At 42.5% G+C, this 14,404-nt stretch overlaps 1 protein-coding gene across 2 annotated transcripts in view; it reads left to right on the top strand.

Annotated features, from left to right (window-relative positions):
• The first annotated feature begins 762 nt into the window (after positions 1-762).
• The window catches only part of KCNK13 (potassium two pore domain channel subfamily K member 13), a 52,376-nt gene continuing 38,734 nt past the window's right edge, over positions 763-14,404 (top strand). The window contains exon 1 of one of the 2 annotated variants that reach the window (XM_085061571.1): positions 763-1,560. In XM_085061571.1, coding sequence (XP_084917697.1) covers positions 1,221-1,560 — 340 coding nt within the window. In that variant the 5' untranslated portion in view covers positions 763-1,220. The remainder of the gene's footprint in view (positions 1,561-14,404) is intronic. The other variant, XM_085061572.1, reaches the window with a different exon arrangement.

Genomic DNA, 14,404 nt, shown 5'->3' with positions numbered 1-14,404 from the left:
ACACAATTATTAGAAAATGGGGGGGGGGGGGGAGGGAGGGGAAGTAGATGTTATAGCTCATTAACCTGCTTTCTTAAAAAATATACATAGGTTGTCTTTCACTGGAAAGAATGTGCTTGTATAGTACTATTAGGTGTAGCAGATAGATTCCAGCCTGCAATTGTTTAAAAGTGGAATTCAGCACTGTAGCAACCACCAGGTAGTGCAGAGTTTAGCTTTTTCCTTCTTATAGTGAGAATGATATTTCCAGAGGATCTGGATCGAGACCTCTGTTCTTTGAACCTGCAAATAATGCATTCTTAAACCACGTTGCAGCTGGAGAGCAGCTTCTGTCTTCCCTACACCATTTCCCTTCGACTGGCAAGCGCTGGACGACGGAGATGTAACACATTGTCGGGAAGGCGATGGGTAACCAGACGTGTGGAGCCGGAGGTGCCCTCTTTTGGCAAAGGGCGGCAATTGTGGCTTTGGTAGGGTTTCACGCCCGGTCTCTGTAAGAGGTCCCACAGCCCGGGGCCGCGTACCTGAGGGCGGGAAGGGGGCAGCCCCCTACTCCTGTGAGGGGTGGAGGCCGCGGGGCAGCTGCCCTCCGCCGGCCCGCCCTGCCAGCTGCCGGCACTAAGCTTCGGGGGAGGCGGCCGCACCTCTGCTGGGGGGAGCTGCCCTCGGGGGAGCGGCCCGGCTCGGCCCGCGGCTCTCCGGAGGCCATGGTGCGGGCGGCCCTCAGGACCGGGCGGCGGAGCCCCGCGGTGGCGGGGGAGGGCGGCGGGCCAGCTGCCGCCGGTCCCGCCTCGCCCCCACCCTCGGCAGGCAGGAGGCGCCTGGCGATGCCAGTCCCTGCGCCCCGCTCCGACGTGCTCGGGGCGGGGGCAGGAAAGGGATATGAAACTGGCGGGGACGGGAGCCCCGCGCGGCGGGCGGTGGGGCTGAGGGGCTCAGCGAGACGGGACGGGACGGGCGGCTCCCTCGCCCGCAGGATGCACCGCAGCCCGAAGCGCGGCCGCCGCGGGGCCGTGCCCGGTGCGGCGGGGCCGCGCCCTGGCCCCGGGGCGAAGGTGCCGGCCGGCTGCCGGGAGCGCCGCTCGCCGCCACCGGGCTCCGCGGCGCCCTGAGCCCCGCGGCCCCGCGTACGGCTGGCGGACGGCGCCGTGATGCCCGGCGGCGGCGGCAGGGCCCCGACGTAGCGTGGCGGCGCGGCAGCCCGGTCCCGCGGGCGGAGGATGGCGTGTCGCGGCGGCTGCTGCTGCTCCAGCGCGGGTCGCCTGAACGCGGACAACGCGCGGTTCCTCCTGCTGGCGGTGCTGATCGTGCTGTACATGCTGTGCGGCGCCGCCGTCTTCTCGGCCATCGAGCTGCCCACGGAGCGCGAGGCTAAGGAGCGCTGGGAGGAACGGCTGGAGAACTTCACCCGGCGCCACAACCTCAGCCGTGCCGAGCTCAGGCACTTCCTCCGGGAATACGAGGAGGCGAGCGTGGCCGGCATCCGCGTCGATGACATCCGGCCCCGATGGGATTTCACCGGCGCTTTCTACTTCGTGGGCACCGTCGTTTCTACTATCGGTGAGCGGCGGGACAGGCGGGGACCGGGAGGGGCTGCGGCGGGGCCAAGGCTGGGGGCCCGGGGATGCGCGGTTCCACTCCTCCTCGCCAGCTCCCCGGCTCACAGCGGGCTCGTGGCGGTGCTGGACATGGTCCTGTCTCCTCGCTGCTCCTTTTTTTTTGCCTTTTTCCTGCCAAAGAGGCGCTGCCGCGGGCGCACCACCTGCGGGAAGCGCTCAGCTGTGCGAGTGCCCCAGAAGCAGCGGGCAGCCCGGGCGGCGCTGGGGGCCGAGCTCCGGGCGGGCAGGGCAGCGGACGGCGGGATGCTCTCCGCCGGTGTCGTTTGCCTGCGCGGATCAACTTGTCCTCGGGATGCAGTGGCAGACTTTGTGAGAGACCAGTCGCATCCAAAGCCGAAAGCTTTAAACAATCTCTGTATGTCTTTAAATTCTGGGAAATCCTATAGTACATTTTAGATCTGGAGGTTTCATAGGCTATATGGTCAGAAGAGCCCTTTCTGAGGTCGTCTGGTCTTAGCAAGAACCATTAAATAGATTTTGTGGTGTCCAGCTGTGAAGTGTACAAGTTGGAAAGACTGGGTTTTAAACCACTCCGGTTTTCGTTCTTCTGTCTTTCCAAGGCAGAACCATCCAGTCGGTGGGCATAGCTTATTTCACTTGTGAATAAACCCAAGTTTCTTCAGGATGAAGGAGCCTTTGGGGGAAGGTGATACTGAACAGAAATTCTGAGGAGTCTGACAGGTGTACATTAAGATGAAATGGGATAGCACCAGGAATTGACATAAGCACCCCAGGGAGCCCACGGGTGTCATCAGAAAGGCTTCATTCAGGCAGCTGCAGACAGCTAAAAGCCTCGGAGGAATGGAGCTTGCTTTAGTTAAAGACAGGCAATCTGTGTGCACTTATCACTGTGACAAATGAGATCACTAAATCTTAGTAATGGTATATTCAATTCACATCAGTCTCCCTCCACAAGTGAAATATACACTGAGGTATGATTGTTTACTTTTTTAGGAAATCTCCATTATAAGTTTTTTCCTGAAGAGAAGATTAGAGATGCCTTGCTTTATGTGGGATGTATAAGAGTTTCCACTGTCCTGCAGCACACGCCTCCCTAATACTGAGGTTTTTTAGGTCTCGGGTTATTCTGTTGTCAAAGGTGTCATTGGGCTGATTTTGTATTTCCTCAGGGTTTCAAGATTTGGGTGGTTTGTGTCCTTAGACCTAAAGTCTCTAAGACCCAAGAATTTTGCTTCAGTGTTCCACTGAATTGGTAATTTAAAGTAACTTATAATGTTGTTAAGCCCAGTTTTCTGGATTGCTGTGGTTTATTTGCCATTGTAACATCTCCCTTGAAGTGTGTTTCTTCTATGATCAAAATAAATAAGCAGTGTGTATGCCAACATTTGCTACAGCCATAAAATCATAGTGAAAAGAGCTGGGACCAGATCTCAAAAGTCCACCTGCTTTGCCTCTATTCCTAGAGGAGGTCAGTTATACATGACTTCTTTTTTTTGTGATAAATGTTTGTACAAACACAAGTATCCACTTATCCACTCACACTTTTTGGTAAATCCTATGACTTGCTGATTTCCATTGACCAAATTTTACAGGTCTCTCAATGTCTCTACAGAAATGTCCTCAAGACTCCTTTGTCCTTCAGACTGTGTAGGGTTTGTAGGCTTTGGCAATTTACATCCTGTCCCTTCCTTTGAGCTGACATTGCTTTTCTCAATCTTATCAATGATGGCACTTTCTGAGTGTGTTTTGTGAATTGCATCATTCTTTCTTAATCTAGTCAGCAGCATTGCACTCTTTCACCCTATCAGTGGCATGTCTCTGTTTTAATCTTCTCAGTGGAACTTCAGCTTTGTGAGACTGCATTTCAATGCTTTAACTTAGCTTGTGCTGCGGGCTGGGCTCTCCAGGCATTCTCAGGATCCTGCTTCGACCAAGTTCCCTCAGATGTGCCTCTCAGGAGTGTTTTCCTGCAGGCTCTGCAACCACATACTCATTTTTATCAACCATGTTGGCATCCTAACAATAGATTTTGTTTTACACATCTAAAATCAGTATTTTGTCTCTCTTCTCAGCCCTTTCCAAATGGTCCACATCTTCTTTCATGCCCCAATACAGTACCCCAAAGTTAATGTGTTACTCTAGCTGCAGCTTTGCTACTTCTGAGGAAAGGAGAAGGCTTATTTCATGTGTTTTCCAGTCTATACTTCTGGCGGCTATGTACATTCCTACAGCTAAACAAAATTTGGTGCCTTCAGTTAAAAGCAGTCTTTTAGGAATAGGTGCTTAGGACATATTCTTACTATCAGCTCACCTTCTACGCTCAGTACTATGTGCTGGTATAGGAGCTTTATATTTAGCAGGTAAGTTGCTGTAAAACCAATAATTTTATTTCTTTTGTAAACTTTATATATTTTTTTTCTCTTTTCTGTAATGGGAATTATTTTGTTACTCCACCAGAATAAATTTATTTCTCTGCAGTAATGAAAGTGAACCTAGTAATTCTGATATACTGCTAAAGCATTACTCAAACATTACTTGTAGCATCAACTGCTTCCTGTACTTTATTTAGAAAGAAATACCATCATGTATTTCAGAGCAAAGAAGAGAGTTTTTTGCAGTAACTAAGGGAATAATCCTGTCTTTTTAATTAAGATTTGTCTAAAATATTTGTCACATGGGTTTCAGAACATGGTATCAGTGCATCAAGAGGTCAAAATTAAATATAACCAGCCTGTTTTAATTTGTCGAGAAAATACAAAGCTAAACAGAGCTGAACTAGTAAAAAATAACATATTTGTCTTTTCTCAGTTTACTAATTTAAGAGTTTGTTCCATAAAAGTGTTTATTCCTATCAGTGCTCAGCCTGTAACTCCTAATCTTGATGTGTCTTTTGCACAGTGATGTGTGCAGCGTGACCCAGCAATAAGGTTTCCTTTGCAGTAAGTGGAAATATTAGAACTGAAAGAACATAACCATAAATACCTGCCTAACTAGGAGACTATCTAGACTGTCCAGGAAGTGATCCCAAAGAATTAGGTGGAGTCAAAGCCGTTCTGTCCCATGAACACAGGTGCCTAACTAATCCACACATGTGCAGTGGGCTCTCCAAAAGCCCACTTTGATTTTCATCAGCCCTTTGTCACATAATGTAGTGTCCCTTTTGCCTAGAAATAAGTGGTAGTAGTAATGTCTCAGGATGTGAGAGACCAAAGCAACATCTTTCTCCATCAGGACTTGGAGCAATTCTCATGTCTCAGCAGAGTGCTCTGATGACTGATCCGGGGAATCATTTTAAGCTGGGACTCTCAATGTTTTTTGTTGAAACTATTCCACTTTGCATAGCCTAATAAAATATTCTGCAGACCAGAAAATAAAAAAAAGGTTAAAGTCCCAATTTGCACTTCAGTGAATATTTATGTGTTTTATTCAGAGACACAGCAGAACACTGTAGGGTCACAGGCATCAGCAGGTGCTCTGATGTCCAAGGACCCCTGTGGTACTTTGGCACAGTAGTGCCTCCAAGAAGTAAGGTGTGGCTGACCAGGTATTTGAACATCTATGCATTGGATCTTTATGCTTATCTTTTGTGACATACACCTGGGCAGCCTCAGTTCCACTGGAATTCCAATATAAATAGGTGGACATTATTGTCCCTGAATGATACAGAGAGTTAGCACGCTGGGGTATTTGCAGCATCTGGTTCCTCCTCTGTTCCTTGAAACCATTGGAAATAAACTGCTGTTGACTTCAGTTGCATCAAGGGAAGAATTTATCAATGCATCAAGATACCCTCATCTCATGTGCGGCTGTTTTTCTTTCCATAACTTCAGAAAATTGAAAGAACTTCATTTCCTTTTTATTTAAAGAAAAAGCCCACAAAATACCTATGTCCAGCCCAGCCCATATTATGATCTTGATCAGAACCTGTTCATTTTAACTGTAAATGGAATAAAATGTATCTTTTTAAAAAGGCATAACCTGAAGCAACGTCTCAAATTAACTTATGATATCCCTGCCCTTTTCACAGGCTGCTGGAAATTGGAGGGGATCTCTGGAGATTGTCTGGTTCAGCTCCCAAACTCCAAGCAGGGTCAGTGACAGCCATCTGCTCAGGGCTGTGTCCTGTTGGAGTTTGGATATCCCTGTGGATGGAGACTCCATAATCTCTCAGGACAACCTGTGCCAGTGTTTGACCAACCTCACATTAAAAGAGGGTCTTTTTCTCCCATTCAAATGGAATTTCCTGTGTTTCAATTTGTACCTATTGCTTCTTGTCTTCTCTGTGTGAGCTGTGTGAGCAGTGAGACAAAGGAGGAAATTATATCATCTTCACAAAATGAAATATATTTTCTGGAAAAATTGTCAAAATTTGCATCCTTCCTCTCTGCAAAAAAGCAGCAACAAATTGGGCTGGAGATATAAAACCTTGGTACAAGGTGAGGAAAGAGATCTGTCAACTGATGCATTACCTGAGGTCCAAAAGGTAAAATTGCCTGGAGTGAAGGCTTAGATTTTTACCATAGAGAGTGATGAGCAACCACATGGTATATTGTACAGAAGGGGTAGAAAGAGTCCCAGCATCTTCTTTAAGCAGCCTCTTAGAAAGGGTTGCTCACGGAAGTGTTGTTTGCTAATGGGGAAGTCTGCATGAGGTGAAACAGCTGCACTGTCCATGTTACAGCCCTGTCATGGAGTGAAGGAAGTTCTGATCAGTATCAGAAAGTGCCTGTTTCCTCATTTTCACCTGTCAGCACAGTGTCTGTTAAGTGGAGTTACAGCTGTGCAAAGAAAAGTGTGTGTGATAATGCCCAGCAAACCACCAAGGTCATTAAACCCAGGGAGCTGCACTACTGCTTGTAGCCTTGAGATCATCCTGTCTTTCCTGTATATAGACTGAGCAAAGGGTGTCAGCTGCACTAAATTCTCCACCTGGGGCCACGGCCAAGCTTCCTCCTGGTGTCACAGAGACCAAATGATGTGACATTACTTAACAGTATAGTGTCTGAAGTATTTAGAATCATAGGATTGTAGAACATCATGAGTTCGAAGGGATCCACAAGGATCATCGAGTCCAACTCCAGACGCTGCACAGGACACCCCAAGAGTCACACCATGTCCTTGAGAGCATTGTCCAAACACGTCTTGAATTCTGTCAGGCTTGATGCTGTGACCACTTCCCTGGGGAGCCCGTTCCAGTGCCCAACCACAACCCAGTGACCTCAGCTGCTCCTTGTATAGTTCCCCTCAAGGTCCTTGATGATATGCATGGTCTTCCTTTGGATGCCCTCTAACAGCTTAATGTCTTTTTTATATTGTGGTGCCCAAAACTGCACACAAGACTCGAAGTGAGGTCACACTAGTGCAGAGCAGAGCAGGACAATCCCCTCCCTCAACTGGTTGGCAAAGCTGTGCTTATTTGAATTTCTACTGCACAAGGTGCCTTGTTCTCCTAACTTACATCTTCGTCTTTAAATATTGTTTATGCCACAAACAGCTTTAATAATTCAAAACTATCTGCTTTAGCCATTGAGCCTTAATCAGAGCAGGAAAGGCATCTCTAGAGCAAAAGGCTTTTTAGAGAAGTTGCAGGTAAACTGAGGCCATTTACTTGCCTTACAGAGACTACCATGTAGTTGTCAACTCACTGAAGTTGTAATTGCCAACCAGCCTTGGCCTGCATCTGTTGATAAACTAGAACATTGCCCACCTTTGAAAGACATGCTCAAGTGAATGGTTTACTCTTAACTTTACCAAAAGCTTTCTATTATATATGACAGATCTGTGTAAAGCAAAAATGTAGGGAAAATGTGAAAGAGAACATTGGTTATAATGATAGAGACTGTCACCAGTTTCTGCTATACACAGAACAAAGTAGAAAACTCGAAGCAAACCTTGTAATAGAAAGGAAGTATAAAATTAAATCAACCTGGAAATCTTGCTTTTATAAGCAAGATGTAAAAAACATACAGGCGTGATAGTTTAGCATATTCTCTCTTGGACACTGGTTAAAATACAAATTAAACTACATGGTTTTAACCCACAAGATTACGGGAAAAGGCCAGGTCCATTCTCACATGTATATTTTTTTACTTCTCTTAGTGACAGTCATCCAATTTTACAGAAGATATCTAAAATAAATTAGATTAATTAATATGTCCTAATGTGCCTGTTCCCTAACTGGAATAAAATAACTGATCTGCCAAGTGCAAAGGTTGATACTTCTACTATTAGTGTTGAAATTTTGGGGAAATAAATCCCACCCTAGCAATGTACAGATGGGGACCCAGGCAGTAGCAGAACCAGATCAGCACTCCACTGTTGGCAATACTGACTGTAATTTCTCTGCCACAGGTCGTCTCTCTCTCTCTTTTAAGTGAGATCAGTAAGTAGTTAAAAGCACTCTGAACTCTGTAAAGGAAATAACATTATCAGTTACACTCATTTGGGAAGATTGGGATTAGGTTTTGTGTGGGGAGTCAGAGCACGACTTTATCATAATGGGGGAATTTCCCTATTTGCTGGTGGATATGCTGGGACCTGACCACAAGTTCCCTGCTAAGTTTTTGAAACATATAAGCAACTTGAGAAAAAATCTTTCTGGATTTGACTTTAACCTAGTAAGTGTAGAAGGCAACTTCTGTGACCATGGAGTGGCAGAGTTCATTATGCTTTAGAGGGAAAGGAAGAAGTACAGCAAACCAGGGGATTTTGAGAGCAAAACTTTAAATACAGATCTGCAGTTTGGAATCTCAGAGGAACCAAAACTAAAGAAAAATGAGTTAAGGCAGTCTATCAGTTTCCTGGACAAAAGATATGAATGATGCCACCTCAAGAGATTCAAATGTGAAATGTAGGAGGGCAGGAACTATAGTAAAAGACAAACATATAAATTTAAAGTTAATTTCTATCACAAGAAGGAAGCATATAGAAAATGGATAGAAAAGTAGATCAGTGAAGACAAATAAGAGAAATAAAATGGCAATACAGGAACAGATACAAAATTATGCCATTAGCAAGGGGTGTCAAGGCTGATATGAACTGATTCATCAGCACAATACTGATAAGAAAGACTAAGAAAAACACTGGTTTTCTGTATAGAAAAGAGGAAGAGCTCTCAACAAATTATTCCAAGAAGGCTGAAATATGTAATGGCCTTTTCTGTTTCAGTCTTCTAAAGGTCAACTCTGAACTGATGTGTGGTACAATTAACACTTGTAAGAAAGGGGAAAGTAAAAGAATGGGTTAGAATCCCTAAATGTGTCAGATCTTTTAAAATCATTTAAGCCAAATCAACCACATTCAGAATATTCAGAGAAATTACTAAAGCAATAATGAGCACGTTGGCAACTCATAGAAGTGTTTGAAATTCCAGGCAACTTAAAATGACAAACATTTTTCCAGCCTTTAGAAAAGGAATGATGAGAGGAAGAAATAAAAAAAGAATGGGCTTAAATTGCAAGAAAGAAGATTCAGGTTGTATATGAGAAAGGGTTTTCTAAATGAAGTGAAGCAATTGTGCAGTCTCCCTAGGAATGACATAGAGACTTCCTCACCAGAGTCCTTTACACTCATGTTAACCAGACACCCCACAAGAATTATGCCAGAATCCTTAATTCCCTCATTGTGCAGTGAATGGATGAGGTGACCTTTTTCTGCCTCTGCCAGGGCTTTTTTCCCCAGGTTCTGTGGTAGTATGTATTCATTATTCCTGTTATCTTCAAAAAAAAAAAAAGGCAAGGTGTTAATCACAGTGCTTATAGAGTCTTGTTCTTTGGCAATTTTTTGCTTGTATTTTTAGAGCGAAGATAAAAAGAATTTTTCGACATATTAACACTGAAGTTCTCAGATTTTTTTTTTAAACCTTTGGGAAATAAAACAACATTTTAGTATTAGGATTAAGCAGGCTTTGAGATGTGCAATTATGCTACCCTCCTTGGTATACATCTCAAATTAAATAAACTTTAAACTAGCCCAAAATAGAGCTGATCATGGACTGAGAAGCGCTTACTTAATTAAAGCAGTGAAATCAGATGTAACAATATCTTTACTGCTGCTCCAATGAAAAAAAAACCTGGATGAAAAAACAGTCATCAAGAAATCTAGTTAAAAGTAAACAGACCGATTTTTTGAAGAACTTGGTCCTGCAAGATGTTAAGTACTTTGCTGGAAGTCTCTTTTGGCAGCTGTACCTCCTTCTACTTGTGTTTGATATACTGGTATGACTTGGAGACAAACAGCACGAGGAAAGTGCTGTCATTGTGCATTTTTTGCACAAAACACTGCTGAAAATGGAATGTAGTCCTTCAGGTGACATGCGGCAGGGACCACGTAGGAGCCCTGTGTTTCTGAATGAAATGATGCCAGTTCTCTGGGTGAACATGGGAGGAAGCCTCCATCCCCAGGCTAGTGCACTGCAGCCCTTTGCAGAAGGGTGAGGAGATCAGGGCCTTCGCAGCTCCCTGGCAGCCTGGGCATACAAACATCAGGCTGAGGAAAGCTCCAGTAGGTGTTGCCTTCCTCCAAATGGGCCAACTGGAGAATGAATCTATTCCCCAGCCAGGCCACTCTCCAGCCTACTCACCTTGTGAACTGATAGCCCTGCTATTATCCTACTACTTCTGCCTAATACTCACTTCTAAGGCATCTCTAATTTTCCAAGCCAGAAGTTTCCTGAGGAGCCTGCTTGAGGCTGAGCTGGAGATCAGTTCTATAGACTGTAGCACTCAGCATATAAGAGTTTTCTGACTAGAGTGGTAGTACAAGTTTTCCTATTTCCTGGAGGAAAATTTGCATTTTTAATTGAAAGCAGAATCAGGGCTGAGAAGATTAGACATGCCATGAAGTGGGATAAGTTGGACAGAGAAAAGAAAAACACTAATTTAAACAAATTAGTTGCTGGTTATGGGAGCAGTCTTCATTTGACCTGTGGTTGAATTCTAGGAATAAAGAGGGTCTGGGTATGCTGAATAGTGAGGCTGCTAAAAAGACTGTATTGACTTAGGTGATTAATAACTAGTCAGTTAAAATAATTACATGTATTATAATTATTAATACAAAATAGTTATTTTGACTGGGATTAACCCAAGTATACAAAGAGGGAGAAATTTGTTCTGAATTTTACCATAAATTCTGGGGGAATGCTTGCAAACTTAAATCCCAGCATTAGCTGACTGTTTTAACTGAATTTTAGTATAGTTTGGTCAAGATATAAATTACTGAAAATAAACACTTTGTTACTATTTATATTTACTCATGGATAGTAATGTTTGTCCGGTGGAATTATTTCTGCTGTTAAAGGCTCAGGTGACTGGTATATCAACAGTTAGCATATTAAAGCTTTTTCAGTAAGTTAAAAATACTTAAAACCAGAATTGTTTCAATATTAAAAATGAAAAAAGAGAACTTTTGTAGCTAAATAGTGAAATACTATGCTATAGTGTAAATTTCCAGGGAAAATATTTATTACTGTAACATGGAGATATTTAAAGCATTCATGAGACTTCAGTGTTCCATTGATTTCACACTGCCATCCTTGAAGGCAGAATATGGCTTGTGGAAGTGTTTCAGACTTCTTGACAAGTGAAAATTCAATATATCAGTAGGTGCTGTTGATTGCAAATATAGCCCAGGCTTTCTACAACCTCTAACCAATTTTGAGTTTGAGGTGGTTTTGTTCTCACAGTGAGAATATTAATAAGAACCTAAATGTGATTTTATTCGCACAGAACTAATCATGCCTATTTTAAGTGTGACTGTTTTTAATAAGAAGCAGTTCTGCTGAAAATCTGATAGTTACCAGTTATTAGAAAACTAAAGAAGTGGAAAGTGTATATTCCTTCAGTGTAAAAATGTAACATTATTTAAAAAAACCTCAATACAAGTAGCAAAACACTGAATTTAAAAAACATGCAGGCTAAAAAAAACCCCCAGTTTTCTATTTTAAGCATGTATTTGTATCCATTTTGTACTTTTCTGCAAGACTCTTTTGTGGTAATTAGTCAGAAATCCACAGGAACAGCTGTCCAGCCTTCTTGCTAAAATAGACTGTTCCTTGGGTACATCTGTGCTTGTGATTCTCTCATTCATACCTGCCTGTAAGGACAGCTGAGCTTTGCTGATTCTCTCTTGTAGAGGATAATGCCTACCAAACAGGCATGATACTGATTTCTGTGTTCTTATGCACACACATAAAGTGATTTATGTAGTCAAGGTCAAAAATCTAAAACAACTTACTTAGAGCAAAACCAGCATGTTCCATGAATTGCTTTGAAAAAAGGAAATGTTAGAGTCTAATCAGAAACAGAAATATTTTTTTCCAATGTTCTTGCTATAAAAATATAAATAGGACAGTGCTTTTTGGGTAAAATCTTCTCTATACATGCAACTTTTCTTTCATATTGCAGAATAATTCCTTTTTTTAATATACCTTCCTTTTGTAGTCTTTCTACATCACAACCCTTTTCCATTCCCTGTATGCTATGAACTGGCACTGTTTGCTGTTTGTTCTAAGAAAAATAGTTCATAATGGCCAGTTTCTCTTATTTTTCTCTTTAGTAGGAGTTAATTTTGTTATACAGGCTGCTTTTCTTCCTTTCATTTTTCATGTATAAACCTTTAAATAGGAATTCTCATCAGCTCAAAGAGCTAGAGTCTGCCTCATCCCTCTCAGGCTGCAATATTCCTAGTTCATTGAGTCAGCAGGCTCAAGTTTGGCTTGTGGCTTAATGAGAAAGTTCTTGAGACTGTCTGCGTGCTCCGGGGAGTATTACTGGCCATTCCTTCCTCTTTCACTGCAAATTTACACACCCTTGTGCTGAAGGAGTTACTGCCTTTCAGACAAGCTGTAAACCAAAAGCCTGCAACATTAGAACAGTCCTGGCACCATATGTAAGACTTTAGCCTTACCCATATTTTAATTTTTATGCTCCTCGTAAAGATACTCAAAAGGAATTTTCCCCATGTTTTCAGCTGGACACTGTATTCTGGCTGCTCCCTGACACCCCACAGGGGTAAACGTTCAGAAGTTATAGCATTGAAATATTGCAGAAAGAAATAAAACTTACTCAGGGGTGTCCTTAGTTACACTTGAGGGCCATTGGTGACAATTTCAATGCTCCTACATTTATTCCTTCCAATTTCTTTGTCTGGAATCCAAAAGAGCAGAAAAGAGAAGGTAGTAGGTAGCAGGCTTGTCACAGGCTTGTTGCATAACAAAGTACTAAATATTTTGTAATTTATGCAGCGGAAGCTGCATAAAAAAGAGCTTTGCAAATTGTCCTCTTAAAGGAGAAATATTCCTACTAGAGATGTTTTTTTTTCTGTTGCTCCCCTAGAATGAGTTATCTCCTGCCTCAGGATCTGATTCAGGAGAGTACTGGAAAAGGAAATTAACTGGATGAGATTTTATTGTAGAAACTTTTGAGCTATTTTCCTGATGTGTTTAAAATTGAGCATGTAAATAACAAGATGGGTGAGTTTTCAATCACTTTAAAAGTTGTATTTTGCACTTTATTTCTATAAAGATTGCAAAGTATTATGCTATTCAACTCAAGGACAAAATACTGAGTTTGGAAGTAAAATTTTATTTAGTCTACAAGTCTATGTCTTATCTTGGAACGCTTTTGCATTGAGGTTGTTGCATATAATTTTAAGATTTTTTTTTCAAATCTTACTGTCATTCAAAGGGATAAATACTGTGTTTCATACAACCTGTCTGCAGAGCCTCCTCACCCTAAAGAAAACATTATATGACTCAAAATACACACAGATCTGCTTTGTTTACTAGATTATTTTACAGTAATGTTTTATAACAAACTTGCACTTTTAATTTTGTTCCCATTAAATAAAAAACATCAAATATCATCCATTAATACTAGTTCATGTATTTGCTCTTCCTAAAGTTCTTTCCCATTATCGCTGAGGTTCATCGACCTAAATATCACATCGTAAAAGAATACGTAAATCCTACTTTCAATCATCTGTCCATTTTAAAGGCAGAGCTGCAGGCATCTGGATATCACTCTTTTTAAAGCAGATGCCTGGGCAGCAAGCTGGCAGAAATGAGGAGGGAAGGGCCAGTAGAAGTGATCAAGGCAATTGCAGACAAAAAGGACCTCCCTGTAATGGGCCAGTAGGCAGGCAGGTGTTCAGAACAAAGCTCACAAGCTTAGAGTCACCTGCTGACCTACAGCAGTAGGACAGGTATTCACTATCCCTTGCTAAAACTGAAGTGATCCAGCTGTCTTTTAGTGCCACTGAATATTATCCAGGCTACATATCTTTGGCCCTCATTGTTGCTTCAGATATTTTGAAGACATAGGTCTGGATAAAGAGCATGTTCAATGTAAACACTTGCCTTTCAGCAATGAAGCTGTGCTCCAAAATCTCTTGCCTTGTGTATCCCTGGACTACTTGCATTAATGGTGTAATGGCACACTTGGCAGTGTTTGGTTAACAATTAGACTCAATGATCTTATAGGTCTTTTCCAACCAAATGATTCTGTGATTCTATAATCTGTCCTAAGATAGATTTTGTCCTTTACACATGACAATTAGGGCGTCACACAGGTGCTTGTTCCTACAGCATTTAATTTCTTTATTAATGACTTAGAGCTTGCGGCTTTGCTGCTAACTTCCTGAAGAGGAAAAGACCTTTAACAAAATTAAAGGATCCATTCATTAATGATGTCTGTCCATTTATTTCACACAGGAAATGCCTGTTTTTCTTCTCACCATTTCAGTGGGAAGTATTTTAATCCCTTAGAGCATTTGCAGAAAATATCGTCACTTGGAGTGGGTATGGTGTGTGTTTTCTTTGACTGTGG

Source organism: Lichenostomus cassidix, chromosome 5, assembly GCF_008360975.1.
Source record: "Lichenostomus cassidix isolate B80296 chromosome 5, HeHo_3.0, whole genome shotgun sequence".
Classification (NCBI taxonomy): domain Eukaryota; kingdom Metazoa; phylum Chordata; class Aves; order Passeriformes; family Meliphagidae; genus Lichenostomus; species Lichenostomus cassidix.
The sequence above is the reverse complement of the archived record's forward strand: the minus strand, read 5'-3'. Positions and strand labels throughout refer to the sequence as shown.